Source organism: Ahaetulla prasina, chromosome 5 (assembly GCF_028640845.1).
Source record: "Ahaetulla prasina isolate Xishuangbanna chromosome 5, ASM2864084v1, whole genome shotgun sequence".
Taxonomy (NCBI): Eukaryota; Metazoa; Chordata; class Lepidosauria; order Squamata; family Colubridae; genus Ahaetulla; species Ahaetulla prasina.
In genome coordinates, this window is record NC_080543.1 from 85,764,318 (window position 1) to 85,777,379 (window position 13,062).

Consider the following 13,062-nt stretch of genomic DNA (forward strand, 5'->3'; position numbering starts at 1 on the left):
GATGGAAAAGTGATGAGGTAATCTTTTTGGACCGCTGCTGCCTGCCTGATCGAGTTAAGCAATGCTGCCTAGAAAAAAGATATTTTTCAAGCTGCATCTTTCCCTCTTCCCTCCAACACAATCTTTCCTTAAATCTGGATAATTTCCTTAGGATATTCTTGTGAGATTAGTGAGACCAGCTGGTATCTTTAATGCTGCAAATTGATCTAAGGATTGCTTCTCCTGGGTGGAAAGGGATGCTTTGTCAGTTCACTGTCAGTTGTCTATGGGGATTCTCCAGTCATCCAGGTCATGGTTGTCCCAAAGTTACTTTTTTCAAGAGGCAACTGGATTTTCTTGGTTTCCAGAAAGTCCAGTTGCCTCTTGAAAAAGAACCTTTGGGATAGGAGTCTCTTGCATTGCCTCGGAGTGGCCAAGGCACATGATTGCTCAATGATAGTAAGATTTTTTTTAAAAAAGGAGGTAGGGGTGTGGATCCTCCCTCCAATTTGTTTTAGTTTTCTTTCATGATAATAAGGTTTAGTAACATGATACCAGGCTTGAAGTTATTATTTAGATATCTGTGGCATGCACTAATAGTTGTCGAAGTCCAGGGGGAAGTTCGTTCCACAGGGTAGGAGCCCCCACAGAGAAGGCCCTCCCCCTGGGGGCCGCCAGTCGACATTGTTTGGCTGACGACACCCTGAGGAGTCCCTCTCTGTGAGAACGCACCGGTCATTGGGAGATAGAGGACGGAAGTAGATGGTCCCGTAAGTATCCCGGTCCTAAGCCATGGAGCGCTTTAAAGGTAGTAACCAATACCTTAAAGCGCACCCGGAAGACGACAGGTAGCCAGTGCAGTCTGCGCAGGATAGGTGTTACATGGGAGCTTCGAACTGCTCCCTCAATAACCTGCGCAGCCGCATTCTGGACTAACTGGAGTCTCCGGGTACTCTTCAAGGGGAGCCCCATGTAGAGAGCATTGCAATAGTCCAAGCGAGAAGTAACGAGAGCATGAGTGACCGCATCCCGGTCCAGGAAGGGGCACAACTGGCGGATCAGGCGAACCTGATAAAAAGCTCTCCTGGAGACGGTCGCCAAATGGTCTTCAAAAGACAACTGCCCATCCAGGAGCACGCCTAAGTTGCGCACCCTTTCCATTGGGGCCAATGACTCGCCCCCAACAGTCAGCCGCATCTGCAGCTGACTGTACCGGGGTGCCGGCATCCACAGCCACTCCGTCTTGGAGGGATTAAGCTTGAGCCTGTTTCTCCCCATCCAGACACGTATGGCTTCCAAACACCGGGACAGTACTTCGATAGCTTCATTGGGGTGGCCTGGGGTGGAAAAGTACAGCTGCATGTCATCAGCGTACAGTTGGTATCTCACCCCAAAACCACTGATGATCTCATCCAGCGGCTTCATATAGATGTTGAACAGGAGGGGCGAGAGAATCAATCCCTGTGGCACCCCACACATGAGGCACCTCGGGGTCGATCTCTGTCCCCCTGTCAACACCGTCTGCGTCCGGTCAGAGAGGTAGGAGGAGAATCACCCATAAACGGTGCCCCCCACTCCCAAACCCTCCAACCGGTGCAGCAGGATACCATGGTCGATGGTATTGAAAGCCGCTGAGAGGTCTAATAGGACCAGGGCAGAGGAGTAACCCTTATCCCTGGCCCTCCAGAGATCATCCACCAACGCGACCAAAGCCGTCTCAGTACTGTAGCCGGGCCAGAAGCCGGACTGGAACGGATCTAGATAGACAGTTTCATCCAGGTACTGGGGTAATTGACGTGCCACCGCACTCTCTACAACCTTTGCCGCAAAACGAAGGTTGGAGACTGGACGGTAATTTCCTAAAACAGCTGGGTCCAGGGAAGGCTTCTTGAGAAGAGGTCTCACCACTGCCTCTTTCAAGGCAGCGGGAAAGACCCCCTCCCGCAAAGAAGCATTTGTAATTCCCCGGAGCCAGCCTCGTGTCACCTCCTGCGCGGCCAGCACCAACCAGGAGGGGCACGGGTCCAGTAAACATGTGGTGGCATTCAACCTTCCCAGCAACCTGTCCATGTCCTCGGGAGTCACAGGGTCAAAACTATCCCAAACAGTCTCAACAAGACGTGTCTCGAAACTCTTGCCTGGATCTACCCAATTTTGATCCAATCCATCCCGAAGCTGAACGATTTTATCGTATAGATAACCGTTAAACTCCTCAGCATGCCCTTGTAATGGGTCCTCCCACCCCTCCTGTTGAAGGAGAGAACGGGTCACCCGAAACAGGGCGGCCGGGCGGTTATCTGCCGATGCAATGAGGGAGGAAACGTAAGAACGTTTCGTATCCCTCAATGCCACTAGGTAGGTCCTACTATAGGACCTAACTAGTGTCCGGTCAGCCTCAGAACGGCTGGATCTCCAGGCACTCTCTAGGCGTCTTCTCCGGCGTTTCATCTCCCTCAGCTCCTCGGAGAACCAAGGAGCCGGTTGAGACCTGCGTCGGGTCAGAGGCCGCAAAGGCACGACATGGTCCAAAGCTCCAGCCGTGGCCTGTTCCCAGGCCGCGACTAGTTCTTCAGTCGTGCCGTGGGCCAGATTCTTGGGTAACGGCCCAAGCTCCGTCAGGAACCTCTCTGGGTCCATCAGGCACCTGGGACGGAACCAACGCATTGGTTCCGTCTCCCTGCGGTGGTGAGTAGCGGTCCGAAAGTCCAGACGAAGGAGAGAATGATCCGACCATGACAAAGGCTCGATAACTAAATCGTTTAAAATCAGATCATTCGCCCACTGGCCAGAGACAAAAGTCAGATCTAGAGTGCCTCCCCCGATGTGGGTAGGGCCGTCCACTAACTGAGTCAGGTCCATGGCCGTCATGGAAGCCATGAACTCCCGGGCCGTCGAGGATGCCACGCCAGTTGATGGCAAGTTGAAATCCCCCATGATCAACAGTCTATGGGTTTCAACTGCCAACCCGGCCAGCAACTCCAACAGCTCGGGCAGGGCTGTTATCACGCAGCAAGGAGCCACGTACGTGATCAACAAGCCCACCTGAGTCCTACGGCCCCACTTCACATAGAGGGATTCACAACCAGCTATCTGAGGCACAGTGGTCTCCCTCGGTTCCAGGCTTTCTTTAATAATAACCGTCACCCCGCCACCCCTACCTTGGGCCCTCGGCTGATGGAATGCTCGGAAACCTGGCGGGCACATCTCCACTAGGGGAACCCCCCCTTCCGTGCCCAACCAGGTCTCCGTAATGCCCATAACGTCCGTGGTCCCTCCTGAATTAGATCTGAAATCAGGGGGGCTTTGTTAACCACGGACCTTGCATTACATAACATCAGCCGGAGGCCCAAGTCCCGAGTACTCTGGCCATCCGGGGAACGGGAAAAAGCAGGGGGGCTGGAGCACGCGATCGCTCTCAAATAGCGAGGGCGTACTCCCAAAACCTGATGCGCCCCCCCCCCCTTCCGCCATATCTGCCTCTCCCACTTACCGTGTCAATAGCACAACCCTGATAAGCTGGAACGAAACCCTACCCTACCACCCTCGGACCTGACTTAACGCCGCGAGCGCACACTGGACTTGGCTCCCTCCCCGACGGGTTTCCCCCCCACCCATTCTTCCCCTCCCCCCCCAACCCGTCAATCTCCACCCTCCCCTTAAAATTTCCATTAAAACTCCCCTTAAAAAATCGGTTAAAACAATTAATTAAAAATCCCCTAAGTCTCCTATTTTTAGCATGCCACCTCTCGGGGTTCCAAAACCCATCCTCAAGATGGGCCCTCGATAATGTGGAGGGCCAAACCCACGAGAGAGGGGAATCTCGCAGGGCAAGAAGGTCGGCCGCTGTAAATGTTCACATAACAAAAGTCTGGTAAACCAAAGGGTTGCGTCCACAAATATATCATATCATAGAAATCACAAGAAATGATAGAAAAGCAGTCCTGGTCGGTCAAGTTGTTCAAAAAGATGGTATAATACACGGGACAGAAACCGGCTGAAAAGAATCCTTGATGACAAAAAAGGTAGACAACGGCCCAGGTGGTGGAGGAAGGGCCAGATTATTCAATGTTTATGTGGAGGTAGAGGGTCATCCCCGCAGTCGTTGCCCTCATTATGACGTCAACCACCGTCGGGAAACCATCACCCCCAGAAAGCTGTCCAAAGAGACCCATGAGACACCAGGCTCCGTGGGGGGGGAACAACAACACCCCCACCGCCATCGTCGAAGGCTACTGCTACCGCTATCACAGAAGTGTTAGTCGTCAACATCACCCCCGCCTCAAGCGGTCAAGATCCTTGCACCTCAATCCGGCCCCACACAATCCAAGGGGAAAAAACCCTCTCTGCGGGCGGGCAAGGTATTTCAAGATGTTACTGCAGCTGAGAAAGGGAGGGAAGAAAGGGGGGACAACCCTGTCAAACGTCCCCCTCCTGCCTAACCCAGCTACTTAAGGCCTCTGCAACCTTCCGGGCTTCCCAGACACCACCACCCAGGTACCACCCAGGTACCACTGCAGACCAGCCAACAGGACAGGCTGCCGCCAACCGCCGCTGCCGCCGCAAACGGCTAAAGACGGCGGCGGCCAGTCGTCACCCCAGTCAAGCCAGCTGAGTCAGCAAAACTCGCTGATGGCATCCGGGCTTCGTCTTGCCGGCTTAGCTCGTCTCGAGGGGGGAAAAAACCCTCTCCTTGAGCTGGCAAGCTATCTGTTCCGCCGAAGAGGGGGCGATGACATCGAAATGCCCCCCTCCCCCCACCGCCAGCTGCCGTCATCTGCTGGTCGCTTCTGTCAGTTCTGCTGTTTCAATTCGGCTGAAAGGAGGGCGAGAGGAGGGCGAGAGTGTCAAACGCCCCATCTGCCCCCTCCGAGGGCGAGAGGAGGGCGAGTGTGTCAAACGTCGAGGGGCGAAAGGAGGGCGAGAGTGTCAAACGCCCCCTCCGCCCCCTCCACCAACCGCCCCCTCCGCCGACTGCTGCCGCCGCCAAAAAACATCAAAAGAAAACGCTGGCGGCCAGCCGCCGCCCCAAAACAAGCCGGCCGAAATGGCAGAACATGTCGGCAGCATTTGGGCTCGTCCTGCCGGCCCAGCTCTTCCCGAGGGCAAAAAACCCTCTCCCTGGGTCGGCAGGAAATCAGTTCAACCGGGAAGGGGTTATGAATGCTACGTTAGATTTTATGAGCATGAAAACAATTCAAATCTTCTTAGGTCTTTAATTCACATTCCACAAAGTTACCCCTGCAGTACAAGTTTGGATTCTATACATGGGAGTTTTACTGTAAATATTTATATTATTTTCTTATTTTAAAATATAGAGATTTCTCTAATTTTATTTTTTTTAAGTATTCATTATTCCAAGGAAAAAGAGCTTACCTTTATAGAAGTACTGCAATCAAAGCGAAAAGATTTTGTTTGCCCATTTTCAAGATATACTTTGAGAACATTTGGCATAAAAAGAAGTGAATTATCTTTAACTGTTTCCTGTTCAAAAAATAATAACTGTGATGAGAATTATCATATTGTTTTAAAAATTAATCTAAATTTTATAGAAACTTACAATATGACACAACAAAAAGCCTTACATACACAGAACCTTAAATGTATTGAATCTCACAAAAGAAAATAATTAGTTCTGTATTAAAGTTAATTTTGAATGGTTATTTTCACATAAAGGTTTGACTTATAAACTGCTCTTCAAAATGATAAAATTCTAATACCCTGATTATTCTTTAGGTAATTCGTGAGCTTGAACCTTGGATGGAATTTGTTTTCATAAAGACCGGATTTACTTCAGAAACAGTATCCCTCATACCATAGCATGTTATCAGAAACAGTGTTTAAAATAGAAACCATGTATCATGGAGTTAAGAAAAGAGAATGAAAAATCCCAAATATTTGCAATCGACATGCTGTTCTATCCTCCTGAATATTCCAAGTTCACCAGTGACAATAACTCCAGGCGGACCAGTCATTCCAATGATCCAGCATGCCAACTCTTTCTCTCTTAAATTGCAAAAACCCGTTCAGTGAGAAGTAAGAGAAGAAGAATCATTAATGTATTTGTATTTTTCACAGGAGTGAACAAGGGCAAAACCGAGGAGCTGAAATCCAAAGATACCAGAACCAAAATGATATTCTTTCAAGCAAAGCATGTATAAATTCCTGTACCAGTCAATGATTCTTATGAATTATTTATACTGAGCTGTTGTCTACTTTGCCAAGAACTAAACACTTCATTGTGCCCTTGGTTTCATAATGCATTTCTTTAAATTATTAAAATGTCTCAGAAAAAAACATCTTTCTGCTGTACTTTCTGAAATATTTTATTACTCCAGAAAATCCACCCTGAAGTTGTTGAGTGCCTGTAGCACTCAATAGTCCCTCAACAATTTTTGAAATAATAAATGATAATCACTTAGAGATAGTTTTCACCACTATGTTGATTACATGATGGAGTCCTCTCAGAAGATGATTCAATTTCTAATTTGCTTCTTTGAAAATGCAATGACCACACATGTTGTAAAAGAATATATTTAAAAAATTACACCTCATATAAACAATGATCATAGTGATTAATTCTCCAATATATAACATGTTCACATTAAATGTGTATGATTTAACATGAGGTTCATTTAAGCAAACAGTCGTATAAGATACATAAAATAGTGGTAATTGTATCTTGCCTCTGATTTCACACATTTGAATGTCTTTGGGTCTTTTGTGTTTGTGCAGTATGACTTTCACATCAGTAATAAATATAGTGTTCATGCATGCAATAAACAACACACCTCCTTAAAATTTTGTAAAATAAAAGAATGTATCCTGTTTTTCCTAGTTAAAAAAAGGCTTAAAATTGCACTTACTGAAATTTGGCCATTAACAATGACCTCTTCTGAGAATCGAACTTTGACAGGATTGGACTTCAATCTGGCCTTTTTGGCAGCACTGATAAATGCTGACTTAGGAGACTGGAAAAAGAGGTATGAGAAAAGAAGAAGATCATCTGATTGGTACTTAACTCTCAACCTTTTGTATAGTAAAGTTAATAAAAATACTTGGCTCATTTTTGCCATAGCCTTTAATGCTTTTCAGTGTGTTATCATGTGAAGAAAGGGAGTAAAAATAATCCATCTTGTCCTCTTCAAAATATGGGATATAAATAAATACAAATATAAAACCTGATGTGGCCCAGCTGTTTATTCTGTTATCAAATCTGGGCAAACAAATATGTTGGAAGTCGGTATGTACTTTCCACAATACCAATTAGAAATGAAAAAATGCACCCTGTGGAAAACACAGGATTTTTGTTGAGGGAAGATACCTTTTGGTATATTTTGTTTTGTAGCATCCAGATGACTAGAAATTTAGTCCTCATTTTCCATACATGTAAAACTTTAAGAGAGAAACATGGGAAAAGTAACCCTTTATGGGAGCTTAGGGCACCAACTCAGTTCTTTAAAAGCTTCTCTCTCAAATTGAGATACTGGCCTCACTCACTTTTGGAATATGGTTCTGGGCACATCATGCCAATGAAGGTTGGGAATCATGAGTTAATGTCTTTTTGCAATAGTAATTCCTGACTGGTAACCAGTCACTTGGAACTCTCAAGTCAACGTTAGAATGAAAACTATTTGCATAGACACTTGTCATAGTAAATGTTTAAAAATACATAGACGTGTCTGTACTCACAGTCACACAATTTCTCTATAGTTTTTTCTGAATTGCAATTAAAATTAACAAAATTACTACACAGATAATTTTTAAGCATATAAATATGTTAAAAATATAAAGGATTGCACTTAACGTGTTAGTAGAATATACAGTTTATCGTAGTACAGGTAGTCCTCAACTTACAACAGTTCATTTAATGACTGTTCAAAGTTACAACAATACTGAAAGTGACTTATGACCATTTTTCACACTTATGACTGTTGCAGCATCCCCATGATCATGTGTTCAAAATTCAGAAGCTTGGCAACTGACTTATATTTATGACAGTTGCAATGTGCCATGGGTCTTCCTACAAGCAAAGTCAATGTGAGAGGCAGATTCACTTAACACTAGCTAAGCTAGTGTTACTAGCTTAGCAACTGCAGTGATTCACTTAATAATTGTGGCAAGAAAGATCATAAAATCAGGCAAAACTTACTTAAATGTTTCATTTAGCAACAGAAATGTTGCTCAATTATGATCATAAGTCAAAGACTACCTGTACTTGCTAGCATACTTTTAAAAACATAGCTGACATAGGTTCACAAGGCAGAGTTATCTCCATCCCTGGAGATCTTTGGTGCCCCTGTGTAGACACAAGATATACAATTATTGGTTACATCTAACGCTAACCTCATAAACATGTAATGTTTTCTTTAATGTTCAACGGTTCATATGTTCAAATTAAATATCAGTCATAAAAGCCAATTGGATTTGTGAGAACAATTTTCTCAGTTGTTTTAATTTTAATTAAAATGTTAATTTCTTCATATCTGCAATGTGAGTATAAGAATAACTATAAATTTATAAACTGACTGTAATTTTTTAGAATAATATAGTCCGGCTAAAATCCTTTGCTATTAATGAACTAAGCAGAAAGTATTTATTTCTGCAATATATTTATCAAGAAAACTAGAGTCCTTTAGATATGGTGTATAATAAAACAGCATAATAATTTGTTTTTTATGAGCAAAAATCAAACAAAAGCTACCCAAACAAAAGCTAATACTTCTGCATTGATCTGCATTGATCTATGATGGCTTTCCCTAGTGTGGGAAAAAACCCTCAAAGTTCCTTCTATGTCATATTTGAAGAAATTTGTGACTTTTTAAAAAAAGGCTCCAGCAGTATGTGGACTGAGACATACCAGAAGTGCAGGCAGGATTTCAAAGAGGCAGAGGAACTAGAGATCAAATTGCCAACATGCACTGGATCATGGAGAAAGCTAGGCAATTCCAGAAAAACATCTACTTCTGCTTCATTGACTATGCTAAAGCCTTTGATTGTGTGGATCACAACAAATTGTAGCAAGTTCTCAAGGAGATGGGAGTATCAGACCATCTTATTTGTCTCTTGAGAAACCTATATGCAAGCCTCAAGAAGCAACAGTGAGAAGCAACAGTGAGAAGCAAGCCTCAAGAAGCAAACCTCAAGAAGCAACAGTGAGAACTGGACATGAAACCACTGATTGGTTCAAAATTGAGAAAGGAGTTTGACAAGGCTGTATACTGTCACTCTCCCTATTTAACTTATATGCAAAGCACATCATGAGAAAGGCGGGGCTAGATGAATCGGAAGTTGGACTTAAAATTGCCGAGAGAAATATCAACAACCTCAGATATGCAGATGATACCACTCTAATGGCAGAGAGTGAAGAAGAGGCGTTACGGAAACCTGGCTGGGCACGGAAGGGGGTGTCCCCCTTGTTGAGATGTGCCCGCCAGGTTTCCGTGCATTCCATCAGCCGAGGGCCCAGGGCAGGGGTGGAGGGGTGGCGGTTGTGATTAGAGAGAGCCAGAGCCGAGGGAGACCACTGTTCCTCAGATTGCTGGGTGCGAATCCTCTTGTGAGATGGGGTCATAGGTGTCAGGTGGGATTACTGATCGCGCACCTGGCTCCTTGCTACGTGACAGTCGCCCTGCCCGAGCTCCTGGAGGTGCTGGCTGGGTGGTAGTTGAGACCCCAGACTTTTAGTCATGGGGACTTTAACTTGCCATCTTCCGCTTGTCATCGACGGCAGCTCGGGAGTTCATGGCTTCCATGACGGCCTTGGACCTGACCCAAGTAGTTGATGGCCCTACTCACATTTGGGGTTGGCACTCTGGACTTGATTTTTGTCTCTGGTCAGTGGTTGAGAGATCTGGATTTGAAGGAAATAGTCATTGAACCTTTGTCATGGTCAGATCACTCTCTTCTTCGCCTGGACTTTCTGACCGCTACTCCCCACCGCAGGGAGACGGAGCCGATGCGTTGGTTCCGTCCCAGGCGCCTGATGGACCCGGAGGGGTTCCGGACGGAGCTTGGGCCATTCCCTGAGGGTCTGGCTCACGGCTCGGCTGAGGGAGTTGGTGCGGCCTGGGAACAGGCCGCGCGGGGCCTTAGACCGAGTCGTGCCTTTGGGGCCTCTGACCCGGCGCAGGTCCCAACCGCCCCCTTGGTCCTCCGAGGAGCGGGGAGGGATGAGGCGCCAGAGAAGACGCCTAGAGAGTTCCTGGAGGTCTAGCCGTTCGGAGGCTGATCGGACACTAGTGAAGTCCTATACTAGGACTTACCTAGTGGCATTGAGGGAAGCGAGGCGTAGCTACGCCTCCTCCCTCATTGCATCGGCAGATAACCGCCCAGCCGCCCTGTTTCGGTGACTCGCTCCCTTTACATCAGGGGAGCGGGATGACCCGTTGCAGGACGTGCTGAGGAGTTTAACGTTATCTATACGATAAAATCGTTCAGCTTCGGGATGGTCTGGACCAGAATTGCAGTGACGCGGGTGAGACGGCTGAGGGCGGTCTTGGTGACATTTTATGGGATGAGTTTGACCCTGTGGCTCCCGAGGACATGGACAGGTTGTTGGGTAGGTTGAATGCCACCACGTGTTTACTGGACCTGCCTCCTGGTTGGTGCTGGCCACTCAGGAGGTGACACGAGGCTGGCTCCAGGCAATTACAAGTGCTTCTTTGGTGGAGGGAGTCTTCCCGGCCGCCTTGAAAGAGGCGGTGGTGAGACCCCTCCTCAAGAAGCCGTCCCTGGACCCGGCTGTTTTAGGTAATTATCGTCCGGTCTCCAACCCGCTCATGCGAAGGTTGTAGAGAGTATGGTGGCATATCAGTTTCCCTACACCTGGATGAAACTGTCTATCTAGACCTGCTCCAGTCCGCTTCCGCCCGTTACAGCACTGAGACGGCTTTGGTCGCGTTGGTGGATGATCTCTGGAGGGCCAGGGATAGGGATGTTCCTCTGCCCTGGTCCTGTTAGACCTCTCAGCGGCTTTTGATACCATCGACCATGGTATCCTGCTGCGCCGATTGGGGATTGGGAGTGGAGGCACCGCTTATCGGTGGTTCTCCTCCTATCTCTCCGATCGGTCGCAGACGGTGTTGACGGGGGCAGAGGTCGGCCCGCGCGCCTCACTTGTGGTGCCGAGGGTCGATCCTCTCGCCTTTGTTCAACATCTATATGAAGCCGCTGGGTGAGATCATCAGTGGCTTCGTGTGAGGTACCAGCTGTACGCTGATGACACCCAGCTGTAGCGCCACACCGGCCACCCCAACGGCTATCAAGTGTTGCCCCGGTGCTTGGAGGCCCTACGGGTGTGGATGGGGAGAAACAGGCTCAAGCTCAATCCCTCCAAGACAGAGTGGCTGTGGATGCCGGCATCCCGGCACAGTCAGCTGAGTCCTCGGCTGACTGTTGGGGGCGAGTCATTGGCCCCGATGGAGAGGGTGCGCAACTTACGCCCTCCTGATGAACGGCTGTCTTTGGAAGATCATTTGACGGCCGCTCCAGGAGAGCTTTTACCAGGTTCGCCTGGTGCGCCAGTTGCGCCTTTCTAGACCGGGATGCCCTATGCACGGTCACCACGCCTCGTGACGTCTCGCCTGGATTACTGCAATGCTCTCTACATGGGGCTCCTTGAAGGGCATCCGAGGCTGCAGTTAGTTCAGAATGCGGCTGCGCTGGTTATAGAGGGAGCCCTCGTGGCTCTGTGATGACACCTATCCTGCGCAGACTGCACTGGCTACCTGTGACCTTCCGGTGCGCTTCAAGGTGTTGGTAACCACCTTTAAAGCGCCCATGGCATAGGGCCGGGTTATCTACGGGACCGCCTACTGCTACCGAATACCTCTCACCGACCTGTGCGCCTCACAGAGAGGGACTCTCAGGGTGCCGTCAGCTAGACAGTGTTGCCTGGCGACGCCCAGGAAGGGCCTTCTGTGGGGCTCCCACCTCTGGAACGAACTCCCCAGGACTCACAACTTCCGGACCTCAACCTTCCGTCATGAGCTTAAGACGCATTTATTCACCTGTGCAGGACTGGCTTAGATTTTAGATTTTAAATTTAGATTTTAAATTTATAGATTTTTAAATTTACAAGGGTTTAAATTTGGTTTTAAGATTTATATTTCTATTTTTTAATATTTGGCATTAGAATAAGTTTTTTAATAGTTATTTTAATTGTATATAAATGTTTTATGTGCCTGTGAACCGCCCTGAGTCCTTCGGGAGATAGGGCGGTATACAAATTTGAATAAATAAATAAATAAATAAATAAATAATAAGAGGAACTAAAGAGCCTTCTGATGCGGGTAAAGGAGGAGAGTGCAAAAGTTGGCTTGAAACTCAACATTAAGATCATGGGTCCCAGCCCTCTCAATTCCTGGCAAATAGATGGGGAAGAAATGGAGGTAGTGACAGATTTTATTTTCCTGGGCTCCAAGATCACCACACATGGGGAATACAGCCAAGAAATTAAAAGACACTTGCTCCAGGAAAAGAAAGCTATGACAGAGTTAAACAGCATATTAAAAAGCAGAGACATCACACTGCCAACAAAAGTGTGTATAGTTAAGGCTATGGTTTTCCCAATTGCAATGTATGGTTGTGAAAGTTTGTCCATAAGGAAGGCTGAGAGTCAAAGAATTGAGGCCTTTGAACTATGGTGCTGGAGAAGATTCCTGCGAGTCCCTTGGACTGCAAGGCGATCAAACCGGTCAATCCTAGAGGAGATCAACCCTGACTGGTCTTTAGAAGGCCAGATCCTGAAAATGAAACTCAAATACTTTGGCCACTTAATGAGAAGGAAGGACCCACTGGAAAAGAGATTAATGCTGGGAACGATTGAGGGAAAAAGAAGAAGGGGATGGCAGAGGACAGGAAGGCCTGGAGGAAAGTTTTCCATGGGGTCTCAATGGGTCGGACACGACTTTGCAGCTAACAATATCATCAGGGACTAAAACAGAGATTATCAGTTATTATTATTTAATGTTTTAACTGAGTGTGTTTTACAGTTTTTAAAATGATTTTATTGGGAGCTGCCCAGAGTTGTCTGAAAGGGTGGAGGCTACGAAAATATTTTAAATAAATAAAATAAACAAATAA

At 47.0% G+C, this 13,062-nt stretch overlaps 1 protein-coding gene across 1 annotated transcript in view; it reads right to left on the reverse strand.

Moving 5' to 3' along the window:
- FRMPD4 (FERM and PDZ domain containing 4) overlaps nucleotides 1-13,062 on the reverse strand; it is a 292,626-nt gene that overhangs the window by 29,002 nt on the left and 250,562 nt on the right. The window contains exons 6-7 of the mRNA XM_058185802.1: nucleotides 6,843-6,947; nucleotides 5,353-5,460 (exon numbers count right to left, since the gene is read on the reverse strand). Coding sequence (XP_058041785.1) covers nucleotides 5,353-5,460; nucleotides 6,843-6,947 — 213 coding nt within the window. The remainder of the gene's footprint in view (nucleotides 1-5,352; nucleotides 5,461-6,842; nucleotides 6,948-13,062) is intronic.